The sequence below is a fragment of the Periplaneta americana genome, chromosome 15 (genome assembly GCF_040183065.1).
Source record: "Periplaneta americana isolate PAMFEO1 chromosome 15, P.americana_PAMFEO1_priV1, whole genome shotgun sequence".
Classification (NCBI taxonomy): domain Eukaryota; kingdom Metazoa; phylum Arthropoda; class Insecta; order Blattodea; family Blattidae; genus Periplaneta; species Periplaneta americana.
In genome coordinates, this window is record NC_091131.1 from 20,498,727 (window position 1) to 20,521,954 (window position 23,228).

General features: G+C 35.7%; 1 protein-coding gene across 2 annotated transcripts in view; it reads right to left on the reverse strand.

Moving 5' to 3' along the window:
* LOC138714705 (lipase maturation factor 2-like) overlaps positions 1-22,295 on the reverse strand; it is a 36,947-nt gene extending 14,652 nt beyond the window's left edge. Inside the window, exons 1-6 of one of the 2 annotated variants that reach the window (XM_069846778.1) lie at positions 21,922-22,295; positions 18,433-18,613; positions 16,516-16,617; positions 9,934-10,136; positions 7,747-7,925; positions 165-285 (exon numbers count right to left, since the gene is read on the reverse strand). In XM_069846778.1, coding sequence (XP_069702879.1) covers positions 165-285; positions 7,747-7,925; positions 9,934-10,136; positions 16,516-16,617; positions 18,433-18,613; positions 21,922-22,015 — 880 coding nt within the window. In that variant the 5' untranslated portion in view covers positions 22,016-22,295. Of the gene's footprint in view, positions 1-160; positions 286-7,746; positions 7,926-9,933; positions 10,137-16,515; positions 16,618-18,432; positions 18,614-21,921 lie in introns of both variants that reach the window. The other variant, XM_069846777.1, reaches the window with a different exon arrangement.
* Positions 22,296-23,228: the final 933 nt, after the last annotated feature.

Below are 23,228 nucleotides of genomic sequence, written 5' to 3' on the forward strand. Positions count from 1 at the left end.
TGCGTTAATACTCTTCGTGTTGTCATATTTTCACATCTGCTCATACCATTATTATGAAAAATACAAATGAATTCTTTCTTCACTGGAACTTCTATGAATTATACATGAAAACATGAACTACTGTATTTTACATGTTAATTTAGCTAGTAAAAGAGAGTACTTGCCCTTTTGTAATCTTCTGCGGTAAAAGAATTCGTCATCCAGCAATGAAGTACAGAGGACAATTGTAAGTAAATTGAAGAAGTTGTAATTTCCAGTCACGATAATTGCTACTTGAAGAAATACCTGCAAAAATTAAACATTACAAAATTGTATCAGAATATCAATCTTCATAATATATCCAGCTGTTTGCTGTCCACTGTAGTCCACTGTAGTCTATTCAGTTGTTGTTTTTCACGAGAAATGAGGGGTATTTTGATCGGTGTTCATTATAGATGCCTGTTGCTAGTAGCCAGAGGTGGGGTGTAGTCAATATATACTGCAGGGCTGTGTCTTCTGCAACTGGTACCGATGATTTTAATTTACTTCTTTTGTGGTTTATGGATGGACAGTATAAAAGAATGTGTTCCAGATCTTCACCATGATTATTACACCACAGACAAGTAGGATTATCAGAAATGTGAAATCGGTGTAGGTACAATTGAGTGACAATGTGACCTGTTCTGGCTCTTGTTAAAAATGTTTGAACATGTCTGGGCTAGTTTTTGTACATTTCCAGGTCATTTGGTTTCTTTTGTACAGACTGTAAAATTTTTCCTTTGTCAGAAGAGAGCCAATTGTTGATCCATAGGTTTGTAAAATGAGACCTTACTGAAGCAAAAGCATTGGATAGAGATATCACTTGAAGAGGTCTTGGTTGCAAATATGTTGCCTGTTTTGCAATATCATCGACTTTCTCGTTTCCAGGTATACCACAATGACTAGGTATCCATTGAAATGTTATTTCCTTTTGGAGTTCTTTTAGTTTACTTAGTTGTTTCTGAATTGGAATAATTCTACGTGCATATAGGTTTGGTACATAATTAATTATATTAAATATAGCCCCCTTGGAGTCGGTAAGTATGCAAATAGATCGGTGTCGGGTAGAGTTCCCGGGTAGCTCAGTGGGAGAGCATTGGTACGTTTAACCAAAGGTCCCGGGTTCGATACCCCGCCCCGGAACAATTTTTCCCTCGAAATTATTCAAATTAACTTTACAGGGAGTTATTCCTGAAAGCTTAATTTGCATAATACACGTCACTGTACGTAACAGAAAACCACAATTTAAAGTCACACAGAGTTAGTGTGCACTCAAATGTTGGTTGCTTGACGGTTGTCAGCCCACTTTGAGGTCTGTGAATATAGAGGGAAGAATTGGATCAGTGTCGGGTAGAGTTCCCGGGTAGCTCAGTGGGAGAGCGTTGGTACGTTTAACCAAAGGTCCCGGGTTCGATACCCGGCCCCGGAACAATTTTTCCCTCGAAATTATTCAGATTTTTCAGAAATTTGAGCAACACACTGAAGAGCAGCATCAATAGCTAATAATTTAGTGTCAAGACTACAGGAGGATGAACATAGTATGAAATAACTTTCTTGATATTTTGGAATATAATACCCTGCTCCTGATGTCCCATTAGTAGGATTTAGAGATACAGCTGTATAAATTTGAAGGTGATCCTTAGATGTGCTGCAGAGTATTTCCATGGCATCTAACTTAAGAATGTATGGAGGATCATTTTTGGAATGATTTCCTGGAATTTGCATGCTATGTTCTGGAATCACCCATAATGTGTGGTTAGCCAATCTGAAGTAGTATGGTACTGATATGCATTTCCAACAAAGGGGTGCAGTTAAAATGTCGAGAATTTTTTCTGTTTATGATATATGATATATGATATATTTATTTGTCAGTCAACTTTACAATTCACAGTTATGGTGGACCTTCACATTTCTGTTTTTCGATCCACCATCCCTTTAATACATACAACTCTTTTCTATTAATGTATTCTTTGCCGAGTATTTCTTGATTACTTTCTAATGTTCTAACTGAATTGCTCTATGTCCTTCCCTCTCTATCCTCTTCTATTCTCTCCCTCCTACCTAGGCTGTCTCCCTTCCATTTCTCGCTCACATATTAAATACTGCATATTCCTTCCTTAATAATTTGCATTTTTTATTTATTTTCTTCTCTACCCTCACATCCTACCTACTCTTAATCATTGTTTTCCAGCTATTTTCTCCTACATTACTTGCTAACTTTTCCGTTTACTCTATTTTACAACACTTACATCACTTATTTTTTTTCTATCCTCTATTTATTTATGTATTGATCCCATTCTCTTCGCTTCACTCCTAAATTTCCTATTTTATTACCTCTTTCCATAAATTTATTTCTATAATACTCCTACAGTTGTAGTACCCCTGATACTACTCCCAACCCATAACATTGAAAAACATGAAATATCTAATTCACTTAATTACACTTGCAATTTCTCTCTCATTCCACTTCTCATTTGTTCAGATTTTTTTTTTTTTCACTTTAATTCTCTTGTATTCACTGTTTGATAGTCTTATCTTATTACACTATTACACTATCTTCTTACACTTAACACTTTCTTCTCTGTTCCTTTTCTTACACTTTTGCCACCCCTAACTTTCTTGCACTCACTTTTTAGCACTCTTTTCGCTAATAACCTCTCCAAAGCCCTATTCATTCTGTCCTCACAATCACTAATATCTGGTAGTCGCTTCATTCCTTCACCCGTTTTTATCATGTCTTCTCTTGCATTTCCTCCATTAGTCTTGTCTATTCTCCTGACCTTAGACCCTTCCAGCTGTTTTCCTAATTCTTCGTCCGCAGTATTTTGAATCTGCCTCACGTTTTGATTTCCTCTTGGTTTATTCTGGTCAGCTGTTTCGTACTTGAAGTGGGCGTCATTTTCTGTTTGTGTTCTCCAACCAAGAAACCTGGCTAAGTGAGTAGAGGCACAACAAGTCCTGAGGGAGAGCATTGTGCATGCATGGGTTTCTAAATAATGTTGGCAAGTTTATCCTGTTGCGTAATTTTATTTACTTCAGTTAATCTTCGATGATTAATTTAGTTGCGTCAAAATTTCAGTGAATTTAGTTTACTTTAGTTTATGAGCACTGTTAGCAAGGACTAATACTCTACGTTCGCTGTACTGCATATTGTTTACTACTGTTCTCCATGTACAGCTCATCCACAAAATTTATTTATTTAAGCCGTTAAATCTCCAATGGGGCAAGACCTACTGCAATCAGGGAAAGCTTGCGAGATATCGATAGCACAAAATACTGAAAGCCGAAAGCCCTAGAGATGAGTAGTCTGAGCATAAGAAATACATCTTAATCCTAAATAAATTACATGAACAATAAACGATTCGCTCCTTTCCAAATGGGCTTCAGTCCACTTTTTGGTATTTCTGTTGCAATTGGCACCTTAGGGATCAACGCATTATTTTACAACAAAAGAGCATCAGTCTAGTTGATAGTTATGTGTGAACTGTAGCTTTAGAAATGTTGTTCCTTTACAAATGGACGTCAGTCCTGGGCTGTGGCCCGTTTGGAAAAAAAACTGTTGCCAACCACGATTTATCTATGAGAGACTGGATTGATAATTTTAATTGAAATATATCTAACAGATGTAACTTTTCTTTCTGCAAAGGAATTTTACAATGTTACATTTGTTTGGATCAAATTTCTGCAAATTTAAAGGACAAAACTGAAGTTCTTTCAATCATTTATTATCATACTACACTGTGCTCTCTTAAATTGTCTGAGCATATTGGAAATTAAATCAATGACTTTCCCAAAACAAACTACGAAAATTTTCATATAAAATAATTTTTATCTCGAAAAAGAAGCAAAATTTATATTAAACTTTTTTTTTAAATATCTCAAAGAATAGCAAGAATAACATCCTGAAATTAATGACATTATTTATGGTTTGTGTATGTGTGTGTGTGTGCGTGTGTATAAAGATTTTACTGTGATTATTAAGGAGTGGATTCCTATGTAATTAAATATTTTTCTTGCGTGTGATAAAACATTATTAACAAAGTTAAAAATTCCGAATGTCAAGTTTCAAGTTTAAAACCCGAATTTTATTTCACATAAGAACACATATTTTCACAAAAAAATTATGTAAATACATATTTTCAGGAAATCTATTATAAACACATCAATCTTGGAGTTTTTTTACTTAAATAATTTTTTTACAAGAACTTTTAAATATTTTAAAACTAAATCAATTATATCACTCAGAAGTATGTTATCTTTTTAAGAATTCTTGGTTGCTTCGTGTTTCTATGGGCTGTGTGGTGTATCCATGATCCATTTTTGTAATAGTATCGCCTCAAGTTCTGAGAACTGCTAGGTAGCATATCAGTGTTATTATATGAGAATAAATTAACATGGACAATGAGGAGAGATCTTGCAACACATAATTAGGAATGTTTATTGTTGCTGAAGATGATTTCATTCCGCGCTTTGTTTGTGAAACACAATGGATAAGAGCTCGGGTATAAACATTATTTAATTTAAACAAATCTCTCGCCTCTTGTTCATGCCTATGAAGTGAGGAAATACATTCTGTTGTGATTCCCCGTTATCGGACCATAAGCATAAGCTGCGTAGTGTAGACGTGGTGGCGTCGCTATAGGAAGCTTTTCTCCGACATTGTCAGTCAGTAGCTAGAAACATTTTTTTTTTACGTTAAGACGAGTGTATATTAGCCTCTTAAGATGCCTAAAATCAAATCGAGTTTAAGATCGCGTCTACAGCAATATGTAGATGAATTTAAAAACATTTTTACTACCGACGGAAAAGTGTTATTTTGCCAACCATGTGGTAAATCAGTAAGTGCAGATCAGAGCTCTCAGGTAACCCAACATTTGTCTGGAAACAAGCACATTGCCACTGCTTCACGTATGCATTCACGGTAAAACAGTGGATATAAAAAAATGTGTAAAGTTGCTCAAGTATTGGAGGGTGTGCCTGTAGGTGAAATTGACATTCCTCTCTTTAAATATGCACGTCTGACGTCCTGTGATGTGGAAAGATCGTTTTCACAATGTAAGTCGTTGTTCAGAGATAATGGGCATGCATTTGTGCTGGAGAATTCGGAAATGACCTTTGTTGTTCACTGCAATTCTCGGATAACTACTAGCAAATGATACTGAAGTGTGATTGGTGAGTATCTAGTAACATTTTTTTTTTTCAAGCTAAGTAAGGTATTTTGTCATATTTAAAAACATATTTTTTTTTTTATTTTTAGCAAATATTTTCGTACTTTTTAGCATATTAAAAATAAATATATTTATATTTTTAGCACATAAAAATCCGCTCCCTAGTGATTATGCATCGAGTTGTCGTAAATATATTCAGAAAAAATGTAAAAAATAAAATGTAAAAATTACATTTTTTTCCAAATGGTCTGAAGTCCAGAATTTTGGGTACTTATAAGCACATTATTAGGTGGTGACAGGATTTTTTCTCGTTGCCAAACTTTCAGAATGGCCCCGAGGTTCACTCAGCCTCCTATAAAATTGAGTACCGGGTCTTTCCCGGGGGTAAAAGGCGGTCAGAGCGTGGTGCCGACCACACCACCTCATTCTAGTGCCGAGGTCATGGAAAGCATGGGGCTCTACCTCCATGCCCCCCAAGTGCCTTCATGGCATGTTAAGGGGATACCTGTACCTGTACCTGTATAAGCACATTATTATCACATGGCACCACAATGCTAATAAAGTAATTTATTGAATATGAGCAACACAGAACAGTTTTTTTCACCTTTTCTGAAATTTACCATTTTTGGACTACGGCTCTTCTGGAAGGGAGCGATTCAAATATAAAAACTAAACTTTCGTTCTCATAATGTAACATAACAAATATACTGTATTTCTGACATATCAAAAAGCCTAGGAAGAGATGCAACATGTTTGCAGAAAACCGCAAAGTGCTCTTGAAAGTCAGTTTTTATTTTTCTGAGACGAGATGATGATGACGATTTGTTGGGATGGCACAGGAAAACTAGAGCTCCTGGAGAAAATCCCTATATTACCTGGAGCATGGGCTTGCCCAATACAATTATAAATAGGGGGTACGCTGGGGATTGAACTTGGGTCCATAGGATTATATTTTTATTGGGTTATTTTTTTTACGATTCTGTATCAACATCTAGGTTATTTAGCATCTGAATGAAATGAAGGTGATAATGCCGGTGAAATGAGTCCAGGGTCCAGCACAGAAAGTTACCTAGCATTTGCTCGTATTGGATTGAGGGAAAAAGCCAGAAAAAGCCTCAACCAGGTAACTTGCCCCAATCGGGATTCAAACCCGGACTACCTGGTTTTGCGGCCAGACGCGCTGACCGATACTCCACAGGTGTGGACATAGGATTATAAGTTAGTGCTCTAGCCACTAGACCACTGTGGCAGCATACTTAGTGTATTTCTAGTGAAGCAAATACTCAGATTCACGTGAGAAATAAATGACCTAATATACTATCAGTAACATGATTAGGATTTAGTCAATATTAAAATTGTAGTATTAAACTTCAAAGCCAAAACATTTGCCTGCACTGGCGAATGTGCTTATTGTAAGCTGATATATAGCACTGGAAATATAAAAATCAAAGAGTTGCTATGGGAAGAGTTACAAAAAAATGAGTTCACTCCTCTCCATTTACTCTGTTAAGTTGAGAAGGAGGTAAAAACACGTGTTTATTGACGACATGAAACTGATGAATATCCTCTGGTCTGCTGGTCTTTAATGTTCAGGAATTTTACCAAATGGAAAGGAGGGAGAACAGAGATATTCCATTAATATTTAATATTTGAGGAGAAAAATTCGCTCCGGGGCTGGGGATCGAACCCGAGTCCTTGGTTGTACGTACCAAGTGCTCTGACCATTGAGCTACGCCGAATTCAATCCACAGCACCGGATCGAATATTCCTCCTTCAGTGTTTCCCTTTGTGGCCTGACTCCAAGTTAGGCATATATATGTTGACGTATTTTTTTATGTCTAGTGTCAACTGCCATTATACTGCGCACTCAGTTGAGTGACTTATTTCGCCGGGATTCCGCAGTTATGATGCACTGCTAGCTATGAGAATATTACGGATTTATTAATTTATCCTACAGAATAATCTCTGTAATGTTGACAATTAATATTTGAGGAGAAAAATTCGCTCCGGCGCCGGGGATCAAACTGCGGAATCCCGGCCAAGTAAGTCACTCAACTGAGTGCGCTCCTAGTATAATGGCAGTTGACACTAGACATATACGTCAACATATATGCCTAACTTGGAGTCAGGCCACAAAGGGAAACACTGAAGGAGAAAGGTTCGATCCGGTGCTGTGGATTGAATTCGGCTTAGCTCAGTGGTCAGAGCGCTTGGTATGTAGAACCAAGGACCCGGGTTCGATCCCCGGCGCTGGAGCAAATTTTTCTCCTCAAATATTAATTGTCAACATTACAGAGATTATTCTGTAGAACAAATTAATAAATCCATAATATTTCCAGTCAACAATAAAAAAAAAAGTCTCCACTTGCAATTTTCAAGGACAGTAATACTCAGTTATGTCTATGTTCTGTATTACTACCACTAAAACGAATACGTTAAAACCCAAAAATCAGGGTCTAGTGAAAAATTTTGAGTTAGAGGAATTTTAATTATCTAACCATGTAACAGATGGTAACACATACAAATATCAAATATTAATACAATTAGTCTTGTTACATACCTGGCAGAAGAATGCAACAACCCTCACTGAACGGACAGGGAAGAAGAACAGAAGTGGCAACCCAATCTCAATAACGAAAGTTAATGCTGTTGATAACCTCAGGAACCAAGTCGGAAGTTGGTGGGCATACCAGGCTAGTGATGTTGGAATGCACTGCGACTCGAAATGTATTGATAAAGCTGCAAGGCAAACATACAGTATTATACATACACAGCCTGATTCATGAGGAATAGATATACACATAAACAGATGTCCAATTTTATAACAAGCGTTAGAAGTGGTAAGAAGGGCAGACAAATAACTTAATGATTACATTTAATGCTTATTTACATATCAATACATTTCAACAACTCAAAGTAATGGGTAAAAAATTCCACCACTGGCTTCAATGCACTTTCCACTCTGTTGACAATAGCGCAATCGACTAATTCGTCCCTTGTGTTTACTTTGTTTTTATACATTTCGCCTTCATCCATCCCCCATAGAAAAAATCGAAAGAAGGTCTGGAGAACTTGGTGGCTAATGCATGTGACCACTGTGGCTGATCCATCATTTGGGGAATGTAAGATTTACGTGATGTCTCATCTGACAATTCAAATGTACAGGGGCTCCGTCATGCTGGAAGAACATGTTAACTACGAAATGGCTGTTTCTTTAAGGCTCATTCACAATGAAAATTAAACATAACGTAAGCGTTAACTTAAAAATGTAAACGTTATGGTAAAATCAAGAACATTCACAATGGGAACATAAACATAACCGCACAAAGATACTTGGTAACCATGGAAACATAACAACGCCATTTCCTCATATTCTGTCGTATACATCAGTGCTCCACGATTGTGTAGTTTGCAAATCATGTAAGCATAAGCATGAAAGTTTGTAGTCTGTGAATGATCCCATTTGATAACCTGGCCGCAAACTTCTGTGCTTATGTTACGGTTATGTTTAATTTTCATTGTGAATGGGCCTTTACACCCATTACAAACATAGCTATCCTCAGACAATCTCAGAAGAGTGGCATATACTATTTCTTCGTACATAGTATTAACTAAAGAGATAGGTTTGGAAGTAAATCCCGAAAAGACAAAGTATATGATTATGTCTCGTGACTAGAATATTGTACGAAATGGAAATATAAAAATTGGAAATTTATCTTTTGAAGAGGTAGAGAAGTTCAAATATCTTGGAGCAACAGTAACAAATATAAATGATACTTGGGAGGAAATTAAACACAGAATAAATATGGGAAATGCCTGTTATTATTCGGTTGAGAAGCTTTTATCATCCAGTCTTCTCTCATAAAATCTGAAAGTTAGAATTTATAAAACAGTTATATTACCGGTTGTTCTTTGTGGTTGTGAAACTTGGACTCTTACTTTGAGAGAGGAACATAGGTTAAGGGTATTTGAGAATAAGGTGCTTAGGAAAATATTTGGGGCTAAGAGGGATGAAATTACAGGAGAATGGAGAAAGTTGCACAGCACAGAACTGCACGCATTGAATTCTTCACCTGACATAATTAGGAACATTAAATCTAGATGTTTGAGATGGGCAGGGCATGTAGCATGTATGGGCGAATCCAGAAATGCATATAGAGTGTTAGTTAGGAGGCCAGAGGGAAAAAAGACCTTTAGGGAGGCCGAGACGTAGATGGGAAGATAATATTAAAATGGATTTGAGGGAGGTGGGGTGTGATGATAGAGACTGGATTAATCTATCTCAGGATAGGGACCAATGGCGGGCTTATGTGAGGGTGGCAATGAACCTCCGGGTTCCTTAAAAGCCAGTAAGTAAGTACATAGTATTAACTCTCAAAATTTTTAATGAGAAAGTGATTTATCAGTTTTTTCTTCATAATTTTTCTACTAATCAGCCGTTCTTGCTGCTCATGCTCTCTAGCATTACAGTTGCTCGTCTCTCAACAGAGGGGAGCATACTCAGCCAGCTACGATATTTCTCGGACAGATGACTGGTCTGTAGTGGATGACAGGTGGATGTTATGGAGTTATGGCATAATTAAAGTTTTTTTGATTAGGAAACTACAGAATACTACATCACGAAAGTCGGCCCTTGGGATCGAACCCAAGAACTTCCAAATACAAGGCAGGTATCACCCACCATACTCAGCTCATGTATCCTAGTAATTCTGACTTGGAATGGTATAAAACTATTTCCTGTTGTTACCCGAGAGTCCCCACCAAGTCGGACAGCCACTTGTTAGCTTCACAACTCCTGACTGGAACATCAGCCTGAACAGCAACCAGCGAACGAGCCAGAAAGAAACAGAGTCACTAGGCGATGCTGTGGCACGACGCCTTGAGTATGAGCGGTACCGTAGTGGTGCCACTAGGATGGACAGGAATCCTGCTTCCAGTAGTAGTATGTCCCTGTAAAAGAAAAAGGGAAATCTCAGAAGCCTTTCCATAAACAGAAACTCATTCCCCTCAATTCTTATTACTCTAAAGCCCAGTTTCTTCAACCTTTGTTAAATGATAACAGTGTGTTATTCCATTTTAACTGTAAACTTAACAGTTGAAGCATTTCTTCAACTACTGTTAATACTAACAGGCTGTTAAAACCTATGTTAATTTAATTGTCCAATTTCATGCAGTTAAATAATTTAACTCTCTGTTAGCATAGAAGTATCCAATATGGCTGGTGCGTTAGATGCTGAACTTATATATCTGGATTATTTAGAAAATTATATCCATGAATACATAAACAGAGGGGTTGATTTCTGTGATTTGACAGACCAGAAGTTCATACAAAGATATAGGCTATTTTCTGCCAAGCCTCACTTTTCGCTTTCAACGTAGATCCGTTTGTTTGTTTATTCTCATTAATTGGTTTATACTGCAAAATAATTTCCAGCAGAAGGTTCTTTCTAATGAAGAGAAATTAGTCCCACGATTTCCTTTTGTTCCAGTGTTCTCCATTTCATAATAGCAATATCAATACGCCGATCCACGCAATTGTGATACAGACGAGGAAAGAAGCAGAAATCAAACCTGAGAGAATAGAAAGACTTCTATCCTCTCTGAATCAAACAACGGAAACAAGCGAGAATCGCAATTGTCAGAGTTCAGAAAACAGAAGTGAGACTATACTTGGTTATAGGTTATGGTTAAACTCTAAAATCTCTGGTCCTAACAGAGAGTTAACAAACAGAATGTTAGAACGTGAAATTAAAGTTGAAGAAACGCAATATTTTGAACAGCAATTCATACTTTTAACTTACAGTTAATTAATGCTATGTTAGGTGCATTTTAACAAAGGTTGAAGAAACTGGGCCTAAGTTATGATAAACAACTTAACTCTTAAATAACTACTGAAGCTTTCCTGGCGACGTGATAATTCGAAATTTTCTCAGGCTTTCAGCCAGGTCATAAGTTGGTGATCCACCGACGTTTCCTTAATTAAGGAGCTAGGTACCCTCAGATATCACTTAACCCTGAAGATGAGGAAGATGAACATCCTCGAAACGTCGGTGGATCACCAACTTATGACCTGGCTGGAAGCCCGAGAAAATTTCGAATTGACTTAACTCTTTTCTCTGTAGCCTATACAGAGTGAACTTTAAGCAATGTCATTAATTTTAATGGGTTATTCTAAGAGATATTTCTAACAGAAATGTTTAATGCAATTTTGCTCGATTTTGCTTCCTTTTAGAGAAAAAAATTATTTTATATGAAACATTTCATAGCGTATTTTGGGAAAACTATTGAATTAATTCCCAATATACTCAGTCAATTTAAGAGAGCAGTGTATTATGATAATAAATGATTGAAAGAATTTTAGTTTTGTCCTTTAAATGTGCAGTAATTTGATCCGAACAAATGTAACTTTTCATTGTACAAAGAAATTTTTAAACGTAATGCAGTGCGGCAACTCTGTAAAGAAATTTCCTGCTGGGAGAGGCAGATATACGTGTTGTAGGCCAGGTACCCTGAACAGCTGATGTGCTCGAGGTGCCAAGTGAGGAAAGGAGAAATGTAAACATAACACACACGATTGATTTTAAAGATGTCTTGGGGAAATTTGATTTCTTGTATGTAAGTTAGCGGTTACCACTTTAAAAATGGAAGTGAGAGGGAACTATTTTTAATTGCCTGAAGAAAATGCTTGCAGTATGACAAATAGAGTTGTTTTAAATTATCAAGTTGATTTGTGTAACATAAAATAAGCTTTTCATATTGCCTCTGTTTACAGACTATTCAATTAAAATTAAATCGAAAGAGTTTAAAAATATCATTTTTAATTTTGTTCGTTTAATGTAAAATAGCATATCGTATTTTTCTTTTGCCTGTAGAGTTTTAATGTTTTAATTTTTTTTTATAACGTGAAATAAACATAATTATTGTATGACTTGAGGCTTTCCTTGAAGAAGATGACAGAGCTAGCCATCAAAAGCTTGGAAGCAAATCTCCAACTCACCTGGCTGAGAACCTGAGAAGAGTTATTCAGCATCATTATTGTTTTCATTCTCTAGAATATTAAATTTAAATAGGAGTGTAGAAATATTTCTTAATCTCTTAAATTTATTTTGAGATAAGCATATCTTATTGTCTATGTTCTCTGAACATTTAGTTTAAATTAAGTTGTAGAGTTTATTTTCAATTTTCCAAGATTTTGTTTAATGTGAAATCATCAGTGTTCATTCTCCGTTCTCGAACAAAGTTTAAGCACAAAAATTAAACGGTACCTGTATCATCTGTATTTTTCTTATGTATGTATGTATTTATTTACACTGCAAGTGGGCAAGCACCCGGTGGCAGTGGTATATACAATATTAACAATACACAATAAAATAATAACCAATACATAATAAAATTTACAATACACAATACAATTTTACAACACATATACAATTTTACACACAATACAATAATAATACACAATACAATTTAACACAATAATAATAAAACATAAAATAAAATACCTAATTTTACAATACAACCTACATAATTATCTATAGGTCCTACATAAGTTTCAATAGTCTTTCACTTTACTCTCATCTCATTCCCTGTAGTGGCACTATGACGCATTTCACTGACACTTTAGCACACATTTCACTGACACTGTGTAACTCATTTCACTGACACTATAGAACACATTTCATTGATGCTATAAATTATCACTGATCGGAACTGTTCACTGCACTGTAAAACCATAACTTCACTGACTCACCTCGCTTCACTGATACAACAGTTCAAATAAGTCAAATAATTGCATTCTTATGCATACTTATAAACAGAACTACATTTAAACTAAACATTTAGGTCTAAGGCCCTCTTACACGCTAGTTGGCCCTCTTACACGCTAGTTTAAAAACAAGATATAGTGCGGATCACCTTACTTAATACCCTAAGAGTTAAACCTAACCATTTTTCCCCTATTACTACATATGCTAGTGGATTATAGTGATTTTCTAGCTCTCAGGTTGAATTTTCTTCTACCAACTTCGTTTCGAATTTCGGGTACTGACAAATACTACAACTGGTAGTTATTTTCTAACTGTTATGTTGGCAGCAACAATTTCGGTTTGCAGTAAAGGAAACTGATGAAAATGCAAACAAGTAAATATATTTTTAGGTTAGGTCTCATGAATTGTAAACTGTTTTGTCAAAGCAATGAATTTCATGTTGCCAGACAAAACAGAGTTTAATATTAGATTATACTAATCCTAATTACCAACATAATATGCGAGAAGTCCAGGAGGAAAATATACTGTATCATAAATTATTGAACCATTTAGGAAACCCCTCGCAACATAAAGATGAGATGTGGTAAATATGTAAGACATTGTTATTGTTAATCCTGTATTTATTATTATTATTATTATTATTATTATTATTATTATTATTATTATTATTATTTCAGTACGTAGCATTGTGATTTTACCCTTCTTTGGTGATATCTGATTTTAGTTGGCAACACTGAAGAGATGGCCAAATCAGATTTTTAGGAACTACACTTACGTGATCCTCACTATACAATGAGGGACATAATAGTTGAACGATTCAAGATTTTTCTAAGTCAAAGAATGCCACACTATGCATGCTCCAAGCCAAAACTCTTCAGTCATATGTTGAGCAGATATTTGGTTCGATTTTATACTTAAATATTACATATCTATGATCAGAAGAAATTAAAAAACTATGGTCTCTTATGAACTGCACTACAGATTTTGAAATATTTTCGCCCCTCAACAATTTATGTCCCTCCTCGTACATGGCAATGACCTTGCACTTCCCTATTCAGAACAAGCCAGGTGAAGGGGTTGTTCAGAGAAACATAATCCCTCCTGGCTACAGTGTTGCATGATGTCATAATTTACATATTTTAAAATGTACGTTTTTCTGGAACACTATTAAAAATATAGCAAAATGGTATTTGACTTTTCTGTTGCTCTTTACTAAAGGAATTATCCATCAGAATTAATGACATTACTTATGATTCAACCTGTATACTAAAACCTGTAAAAATGTACGTTAAAAGATTGTTCTTACTCATGGTCAATTTACATGAAGACTATTAAATGTTGTTGTTGTTTTCTAATGCCAGGCGTTTGACAATGAAGTCATTTGACCTCTTGCACTCCAATATTTTTCAAAGATATTACCATGGCCAGCCACTGAAGCACAGATTTTGAGATGTTCCGAATCCATTTCTTGGTTTGAGTTGCACAATGGGCAGTTGGGGGACTGATATATTCCAATTCTATGCAGGTGTTTGGCCAAACAGTCATGGCCTATTGCCAATCTAAATGCAGCTACAGACGATTTTCGTGGTAAATCGGGAATTAACTGTGGATTTAAACTATTAAATGTAGAATAACTATTAAATTCGTAAAATTAAACATGCTATTATAGACTATAGTTTACTGCTGAAGTAAATTCCTTTCGCATTTTTGCTGGATGCTGTATGTATTGACGATTGTAGTATATGTATACGAATGCACAATAAACAATGTGTTTTTAATCTATTTGCACTACACAGTGTAATGTCAATTTATTTTCATATTTATGGGTTACAACATTATTCGAGGGAGGTATTCAATTTTTTTTTATATGATATATTTCGTCACAGCACTTCTTTACATGTAATGGTGTACCTCACATTTCTGTATCCGGTGCCACCATTAACATATTATTACAATAACACATTATTTGCAGTACACGTCTACACAAATACTCCCAATTACACAATATACCTTTTTTTTTGTTACTTGGTCAATCTCCCCTTCAGTATTTCACCTACATTTCATTTGCTATTCTCTATTTGTTCACTAATCCTAATATATCTAATATTATATACTCCTTTCACACCCCCCTTTTTCCTCTAACTATTATTCACTAAAATCTCAATTTCAATTTTTCTCTATGAATTATCATATTGAATTATTTATCCTATTTATTCTTTGACCTTTTCTCCTATATTTCTCTTATATTCATTTACTGTTCCAACGTTCAAATGTTAGTACTAATTTTATGCTGTCACTTGTTCCCTTCTCTTAACCCCTTTTCACTATTTTCACTCATTCCTATTTGCGCTCACTTTCACTTTCTCACTATTCTGCTTACACCTAATCCTTTGTCACTATTCCCACTTCCTATAAATACTTATATTTTATCCTACACATCTGCTTATACACTTTCTCTCTCCCCTATACTTCTAGATCTTTTCCAGTTTCACTTTACTTGCACTTTTTGATCACATCCCCACATTTTTTTAATCATATCTAAAGGTATAGTCACACGTCGCTACTTTTGCAGCGCAACTTTTGTACTGCAGCTGCAAAAGTTGCGTGTCGTGTTCACACGTAAGCCAAAAGTAGCGCGCTGCACGCTACTTTTCGTGCTGCGCAACCCGAGTGCTGCAAAAGTTGCAACTGGAGGTTGCGAGTCTGTTCACACACAAGGCGCTACTTTTGCAGCCGCAGTCATGCTGCAGGTTTCCATCTCCGTGTTGGCTTCTCAATATACATTTTGTGGTTATGTTCGCATTATTAAGAAACTCATGCGAAAGCTTCCTTATCTATTATTTGCTTTTCTGTCATATCTAGTATTCAGAAATTGACATTATTTTTACTATAAAGCTTTTAAAAACGCCTATATACTCAAATGATAACCAACAGTATATTCACGTAATCAATGTTGTCAACCCTCCTGATTGGAACAACGCTACGGAAAATTAAAAAAATTAATTATATCGTCAGCAATTATGCTCAGACTGTGTTGTGTATTTAATAACTGTTACAAATAATTTATTTTCATCACATTTAACATTAAAATATATTCAAACAATAAAAGTATCATTGACACATTTGGGTGGTAACACTGGTTGCAACCGCAGCAAAAGTTTCAACAAAACCGATATCAAAAATGCTGCGGCTGCAACCCTGAGAACCCTGTTCACACATCGCTACTTTTAAGCTGCGCGCTGCACGAAAAAGTAGCGGGCAGCAGGTTCGGCAGCCGCTACTTTTCGGGTTGCACCGTTGTTCACACGTCGCAGTACAAGAGTTGCGCAGTTTTTTGTACTGCATCGCTGCAAAAGTAGCGACGTGTGACCGTACCTTAATACCTCTACTATATCCTCAGCCGTCGCAGGTGTATTCAATTTATAATTTTTAGTTTATAGAAACATATACCCTTTTCTGTCCTGCCACTATAAATATGTCTCTGCCTACAATAGGCTATATCAATAAAGCACAGAAAAGAAAAAAAATCTCTCACAAATCTGCTATTGTGAAACGTAACTCACCACTGGAACCACATAAACGTCTGGCCAACTTGATACAGTGAATAGTAGAGAGACCATAGACCTGCGAATGATGGAGCAGTGCAGAACTTCTGTGACACAAACCTGCAACAAACATACCAGAAATTTCTCAGCATCAGAGGGAACTTTCTGCAAACAGGCAGTAATTTTTAAATGGAGACACAGCGAAAGTAAGCGTATTTTTTCTGTAAAATCAAATTACCGAATTCCTACAAAAATACGGAAATTAATTTCCCTGACTTCCAAGACTAATTATAAAAACAAATTCCCTGACATTCACTGACGTTCAATGTCTGTTACATCTACATAATTATGCCTACAAATGAAACACCTTCAAACGAAAATGCAGGGTTTAAGATGTTTATACAAAAATTATATGTTGTTGTTGTTTTCTAATGCCAGGCGTTTGACAATAAAGTCATTTGACCTCTTGCACTCCAATATTTTTCAAAGATATTATCATGACCAGCCACTGAAGCACAGATTTTGAGGTGTTCCGAATCCATTTCTTGGTTTGAGTTGCACAATGGACAGTTAGGGGACTGATATATTCCAATTCTATGCAGGTGTTTGGCCAAACAATCATGGCCTGTTGCCAATCTAAATGCAGCTACAGACGATTTTCGTGGTAAATCGGGAATTAACTGTGGATTTTGATGCAGAGAGTTCCATTTTTTCCCTTGGGATTGTATTATCAAATTTTGTTTGTTGAAGTCTAAGTATGTAGATTTAATAAATCTTTTCACAGAGTAATACGTAGATTTAGTAACAGGTCTGTAAGTAGCAGTACTGCCCTTCTTTGCTAAAGCATCCGCATTCTCGCTTTCCAGGATTCCACAATGGGATGGTATCCATTGGAATACAACTCTTTTATTGAGTGATATTAATTGAGAGAGCATTTTAATTATTTCTGCTCTTTGAGATGAAGGTGTGTGTTTAGAGACTATTGATAGAATAGCTGCTTTGGAGTCTGACAATATAACTGCATTTTTAAATTTACTGATGTGGCATAGAAGATTCCTGAGACTTTGACTTATTGCAATGATTTCTCCATCAAAACTTGTTGTTCCATACCCAAGAGATCTATAAAGTGAGAAGAGACAGCACGTAACACCTGCACCGGCACCTTGTTCTCTGGAGATCAAGGATCCGTCAGTACAAAAAATTATATAAATTAACACAACACCAAAAATTATGGACATAGAATAACTAGAAAGAACTAATTTTTTATTAATCTTTACTTTTCCTGAGATAAGGTGACAAATGTAAGGAGACTATTAAAAGATTACACAAACAGGTTCAATAAAGAATCGAAAAAACGTAGAAGACAGCATGCTCTTACAGAAGAAAAAGTAGACGAGATTGGCAAAAACCTAGAACATAACCTTCAAAAATCTGTTAGGCATTTGGCACAGGAAACCAAGATAAGTATGCATTCTGCTGCTAGAGCAACAAAACTACTTTTATTAAAGCTATAGGCCCATAGAATTCCAGAAGTCCAAGAGTTAAGATCGCAATGTCCTGTTAAGAGATTGAATTTTTGTAATTGGATCTTGCAGAGAATCAATTCAAGAGAAATCAATCCGGAATTATCTTTACACTAAAATGCACCACAAATGAACTTAAAGAATAAATGCTTCTCACTGTAATAGAGAAGCAAAAAGAAGGCGAAAACAGATTACACAGAAATCCTTGTCAGAACTAAACTTCTGGTCAAAGCATACCTTCACTTAACACCATTCTGTGAGCAAACTACTTATTCTGCACCTCACTTCATCGTACAAGACTACAGAAAGACTAGAGTATTTCTCATACCTCATAGACACCATGTGCAGGTAAACTGAACTCCGGTTGTAACAATATAATTTGTAACAAGTCTTTAACTGCAAATTTCTTTACCCTGTGAAGGCCAGGAAGATGCCCAACAATGCCAGCACATCCATCATGTATTCTGTATCCAAGCCAATGTAAGGAGCTAGCCACAAGAGTGTCGGTTTAGTGTGAATTCTTGCACTAAGGGTCTTGGCTTTGCTGTCCAATTGCGTCCTTGCAGGAAGGACACCATTATTTCCATACAATCCTGAAAATAAAGAAGCGACATTATTTTTTACTCAAAGTGTTACAATTAAGTTCTTTCATCATATCAATGATATTCCAATATCACTCAAATAACAATTGGTTATGTGAGAAATGAAACAAGTCCATTTTCAGTCAAAACGAGTTTGTTTCTCACATTAATACATGTATTTGCATGTCTGTAGAAGAAAGTAAACATGTCCACTTTATTTTAAATCAGGCCTAGGCGCAAATAACTCGATCAAGTCACTGCAGACCGCCCCTAACTCCCCACTCCATCTGAGACAGTAATGTTTTGGTGTGGTACGAACAGACAGAAAGGTCAGTGACAAACTGTATCAAGTAGGCTTCACAGTTTTTACGAACATTCGGCTCTTGCTGGTCGCCTAAAATTCACCACTGGTGCACAAATCCTTACTGTGTGTATGTATAAAGGTGGTGTATTAAGCGAAAAGGGCATAAGTAGGGGTTTCTCCATCCCTTTCACTTCCCCTCCTATACCGTGGGCTATTTTAAATGATATCATGTTTATGAAGAGATATTTTTCTCGTCTAGTCATAACAGAGATGACGCACCTGAGTACCGAGTTGGTTCAGATGGTAATGTTTAAGACTCGCATTCGGGAGGTTCTGGGTTCAAACCTCGTGGCCGCCTATTGTGATTGTGATTTTCATGGTTTCCCTCAGTCACAAAGGCAAATGCTGGGTTGGAAATCATCGCCTCAATCACCAATATCATAAACATTAGGCCTAATCAAAATCTAAAATCAGTTACCCTATATGAATACAAATACAAGCCATCTACAACACACAATAGAAACAGGAACTCACCAAGAGTAAAAATGGCCTACTGATATACCCAAAGATCCTACACACGCGATATGTCCACAGACGTTGAAGAGTGTAATAAAAAAATCCTGCAATTAAAATTTTATTTAGTTATTATGATACTACAGAAAAATGAATTCGAGCCTTTAAATAAAATATTTGCAATCTCCTTGATAGCAAAAAAAAAAAAAAAAAAAAAAAAAAGAATGGTTTTGGGAGTTATAATATGTCAGGCTGTATTAGCGATTTTTTAAATTAATTCGTATCTGATTCATATTATTTAGTATTTGCAAGTCCATCCTGGAATTCTGCAGTGCTCGGAAAAGTGACATAGGCCTAAGTCAGTTTCCACAAACCTTTTTTGATAATTTATTGACAACTTACGGAACATATGCTCGCATTGAAAAAAAAATACATAAGTATTTCTACCATTACAGTAATTCATACAGAAAAAAATCAAATCGACATAAACCAGTGTAAGTTGTCAATAAATTATCAAAAAAGGTTTGTGGAAACTGACTTACGTCACGTTTCCCGAGCATTGCAGAATTATACATATGAAACAGAAGTAGGGCATATATTTTTACTAACAATGAATGGACCTTTATTAAAATAATAATAATAATAATAATAATAATAATAATAATAATAATAATAATAATAATAAAATAAAATGGCTACCTATGTAGGCCTACTCCAAATTCGTCCTATTTATTTTGAAATGCCGGTACTTTAAGTCTAAGGAAACGTTTATGTACGGCAATAGAAACGTATTAATTGCACAATTTTATCGTCAGATGCAAACATTATAAACGCCCTATATGCAATGATTGTCAAGTCCGACAGGTGGTCCAAGTGGCATTCGTGAATCCGACGCTAACAGCTGGACCATCCTGCCTAAGCCCCTTTTAGAGCCAAGTCCCGTTTCGCGGACGAATAGCCTGATAAGTCCCAGGAGCCTGGAGCTTCAAGCCCTGCCTATATCACCACCGGAAACCCGTATTACCCTCAGCCTATTTTAACTAAATATTGTAAATGACAGATGAAATGAGGGAGAGGCGAGTGTGTTGGTGGAATGATATAGGGAAACGGGAGTATCCCGAGAAAACTCTCTGGGACGTCTGCTTTGTCCACCACAAAATCTATCACTACCTGACTGGGGATCGAACCCTAATCAGACTTCAAATTATACAAACAACTGTTCAAGTGAAATGTACTGCCTGATAATAGATGTACACATCAGCCTATACCTCAGAGATAGCATTAATCATTGGCGTGCGTTATTATCCCGTATGTATTCTTAGATACAGGGCTGAGGGATTTAACATTGTCGTAAGAAATCCAGCCCTATTTATGGATCTGTATTCACTTGCCAGAAATGTCAAACAATTTTTTTTATATATTTTTTAAAACTGGCAGCATAAGATATTATGGTTTTGATTAATAAGACAATTATTGTAAAATGTATAAAAGTTAAAACTTTTTTCTTGTTTCAGCTGATCACTGTAAGAATACTTTTTACCTCACTGTATATTACACTGTATTTTGGGTGACATGATTTGTATTTACTTGCCAGAAATGTCAAATATTATTTTCAGCATTTTAAAACTGGCAGTATAGGGTCTATTACGACTGTAATGTACCTAGGCCTACAAAAGATTAAACTTTTTTTTTTTTTGTTCCAGTTGGTCACTATAGGCTACAATACTTTTTACACTCACTGTATATTAAACTGTATTTTGGGTATCAGGTCTTGAAATATTACAGTTGCCTATATTATAGGCGACTGTACAATAACATTTAACACTATGTACAGTTGCTTTGTTGTTGTTATTATTTTAAAATCAACTATCCGCAGACAGGTTTGAACCTCCTAAGTGACATCAATAAGGCGTTACTCATGAAGCAACCAAACCAAGAGATAATTGGATAGGGTTGATGGCCTATAATTCGCACAAGTGTTCAATTATTTCTAATACATTACGCTTATTTTATTTGAATATGATTACGCATTTAAAAAAAGCAATTTCTTCCTAATTTAAAAAATACAAAGATGGCACCCCTGGTTTAATACCGTTTTCCTCGGACATCGAACTCAGAACCTCTAAACACGCGTAAAATGAATCGGATCTTATGTTCAGGACGAATGCAACATCACATACAATATAAAAAAAATAATAAATGGCTACATACAGTATTAATTATGAACATAGTGGGAGTGTCACATGGTCTTATTCAAGCCCTCCATTAAACACCCTTAAAAAATATGGAAAAAATACAAATGCATTACATGAAGTATACAATTTGCACTGATTAAATACATCGATATATCAGTATATGACGTTTTTCCAAGTTAAAAGAAATCAGACCCAGGCGTGCACTCTGATAATGGGGAAACATACGCCAACCCATTACACTGTGGAACACCAAAATCATAGATTGTTACTTGGAAAGCTTGAGTGGTGTATAAAATAATTGAACTTACCTGGAATTTGAACGTAGAAGGATGTGAATGCAAATAAATAAACAATACTCATTCCACGAAGGAATAAATTACGTGTATATCGAATCTGAGTCATGATGAAGACATATAATCTATATTGACTATCGTACTTCCACCACACGCTCTCCACAACCAAAACACACTGAATGGTCAATTATATTGTTTGCTTGATTAATTCCGAGTGACTGCCACAAACATATCGCTCAGGTTATTCGCCGCGAGACTCAAGCCGGGACCCACGCCAAGCCACAACTACCAACATTACATTCAATAATTTGGCGTCTGTCAAACACAGAAACACTGGTGCTCAGTTCAGTGATTCATTTTACAGCGGAATATATTCCACTTTAAATGCTCGTACTACAGTAACAGATTGAGGGTTCTCTTTAATCGATATTTTGCACACAAGAATGTATTCTATTTAGTAGCTGAAGTTGGTTTCCGCTGGTTTAATCTCATTTTATGACTGTAGGTTCATCGCCTACGAACTACAGTGTGCCTACACTGACAACAAGCTCAAGGCCAATTACAACGTGGTTAAGAATCTGGAAATAAAGATTACATCTGTGTCAAAGGAGGGGCGAGTCATGTCTGTAACTTTAGTAGGCGTAACGGAATACACTGCGAACATTGGCCTCATTGGCTAACGTGTAACATTACAACCAGTTTTCGCATGTCTGCATTTCAGTTTTCAGTCTCTAAAATTTGTGGCAGGGATTTGCTGGTTGACTGCTTGCTGTGTGTGTGTTTACTCTTCGCTGGGAGGTTTTTACAACGTTATTTTTAAATTTCTTGCCTTCAGTGGCGTCGCGTGGGTAAGAGCTATTCATGTCAGCGTTAAGAGATTATATGGATCGATAAATTAAAAGGCTATAAAAACAAAAACACACAGTCATTACAATTAGTATTTATTTATTTTAATTTTTCACTTACGAAAACCTTGTGTGTAGATCCATTATTTAGTATGAAACTATTGTTAGAAAAAAGAAGAGAATTTAATTTAGAAACCCATATAGCTTTTATTGATTTTGTGAAAGCTTTTGATAAAGTCCGAAGAGACCTTTTATTCGACATATTACAAGAAAAAAATATTCCAAATTTGCTATTGCAAAATATAATAGAAATCTACACAGACAGCAAAATAAGTGTCAAAATAAATAACTGTATATATCCGAAAGAAAATTAGTTAATAATGGAGTTCGACAAGGTTGTCCACTATCACCAACTTTATTTAATATTTATATAAATGAAATTATTTTAAAATGGAACCAAATCTACACATCAGGAAT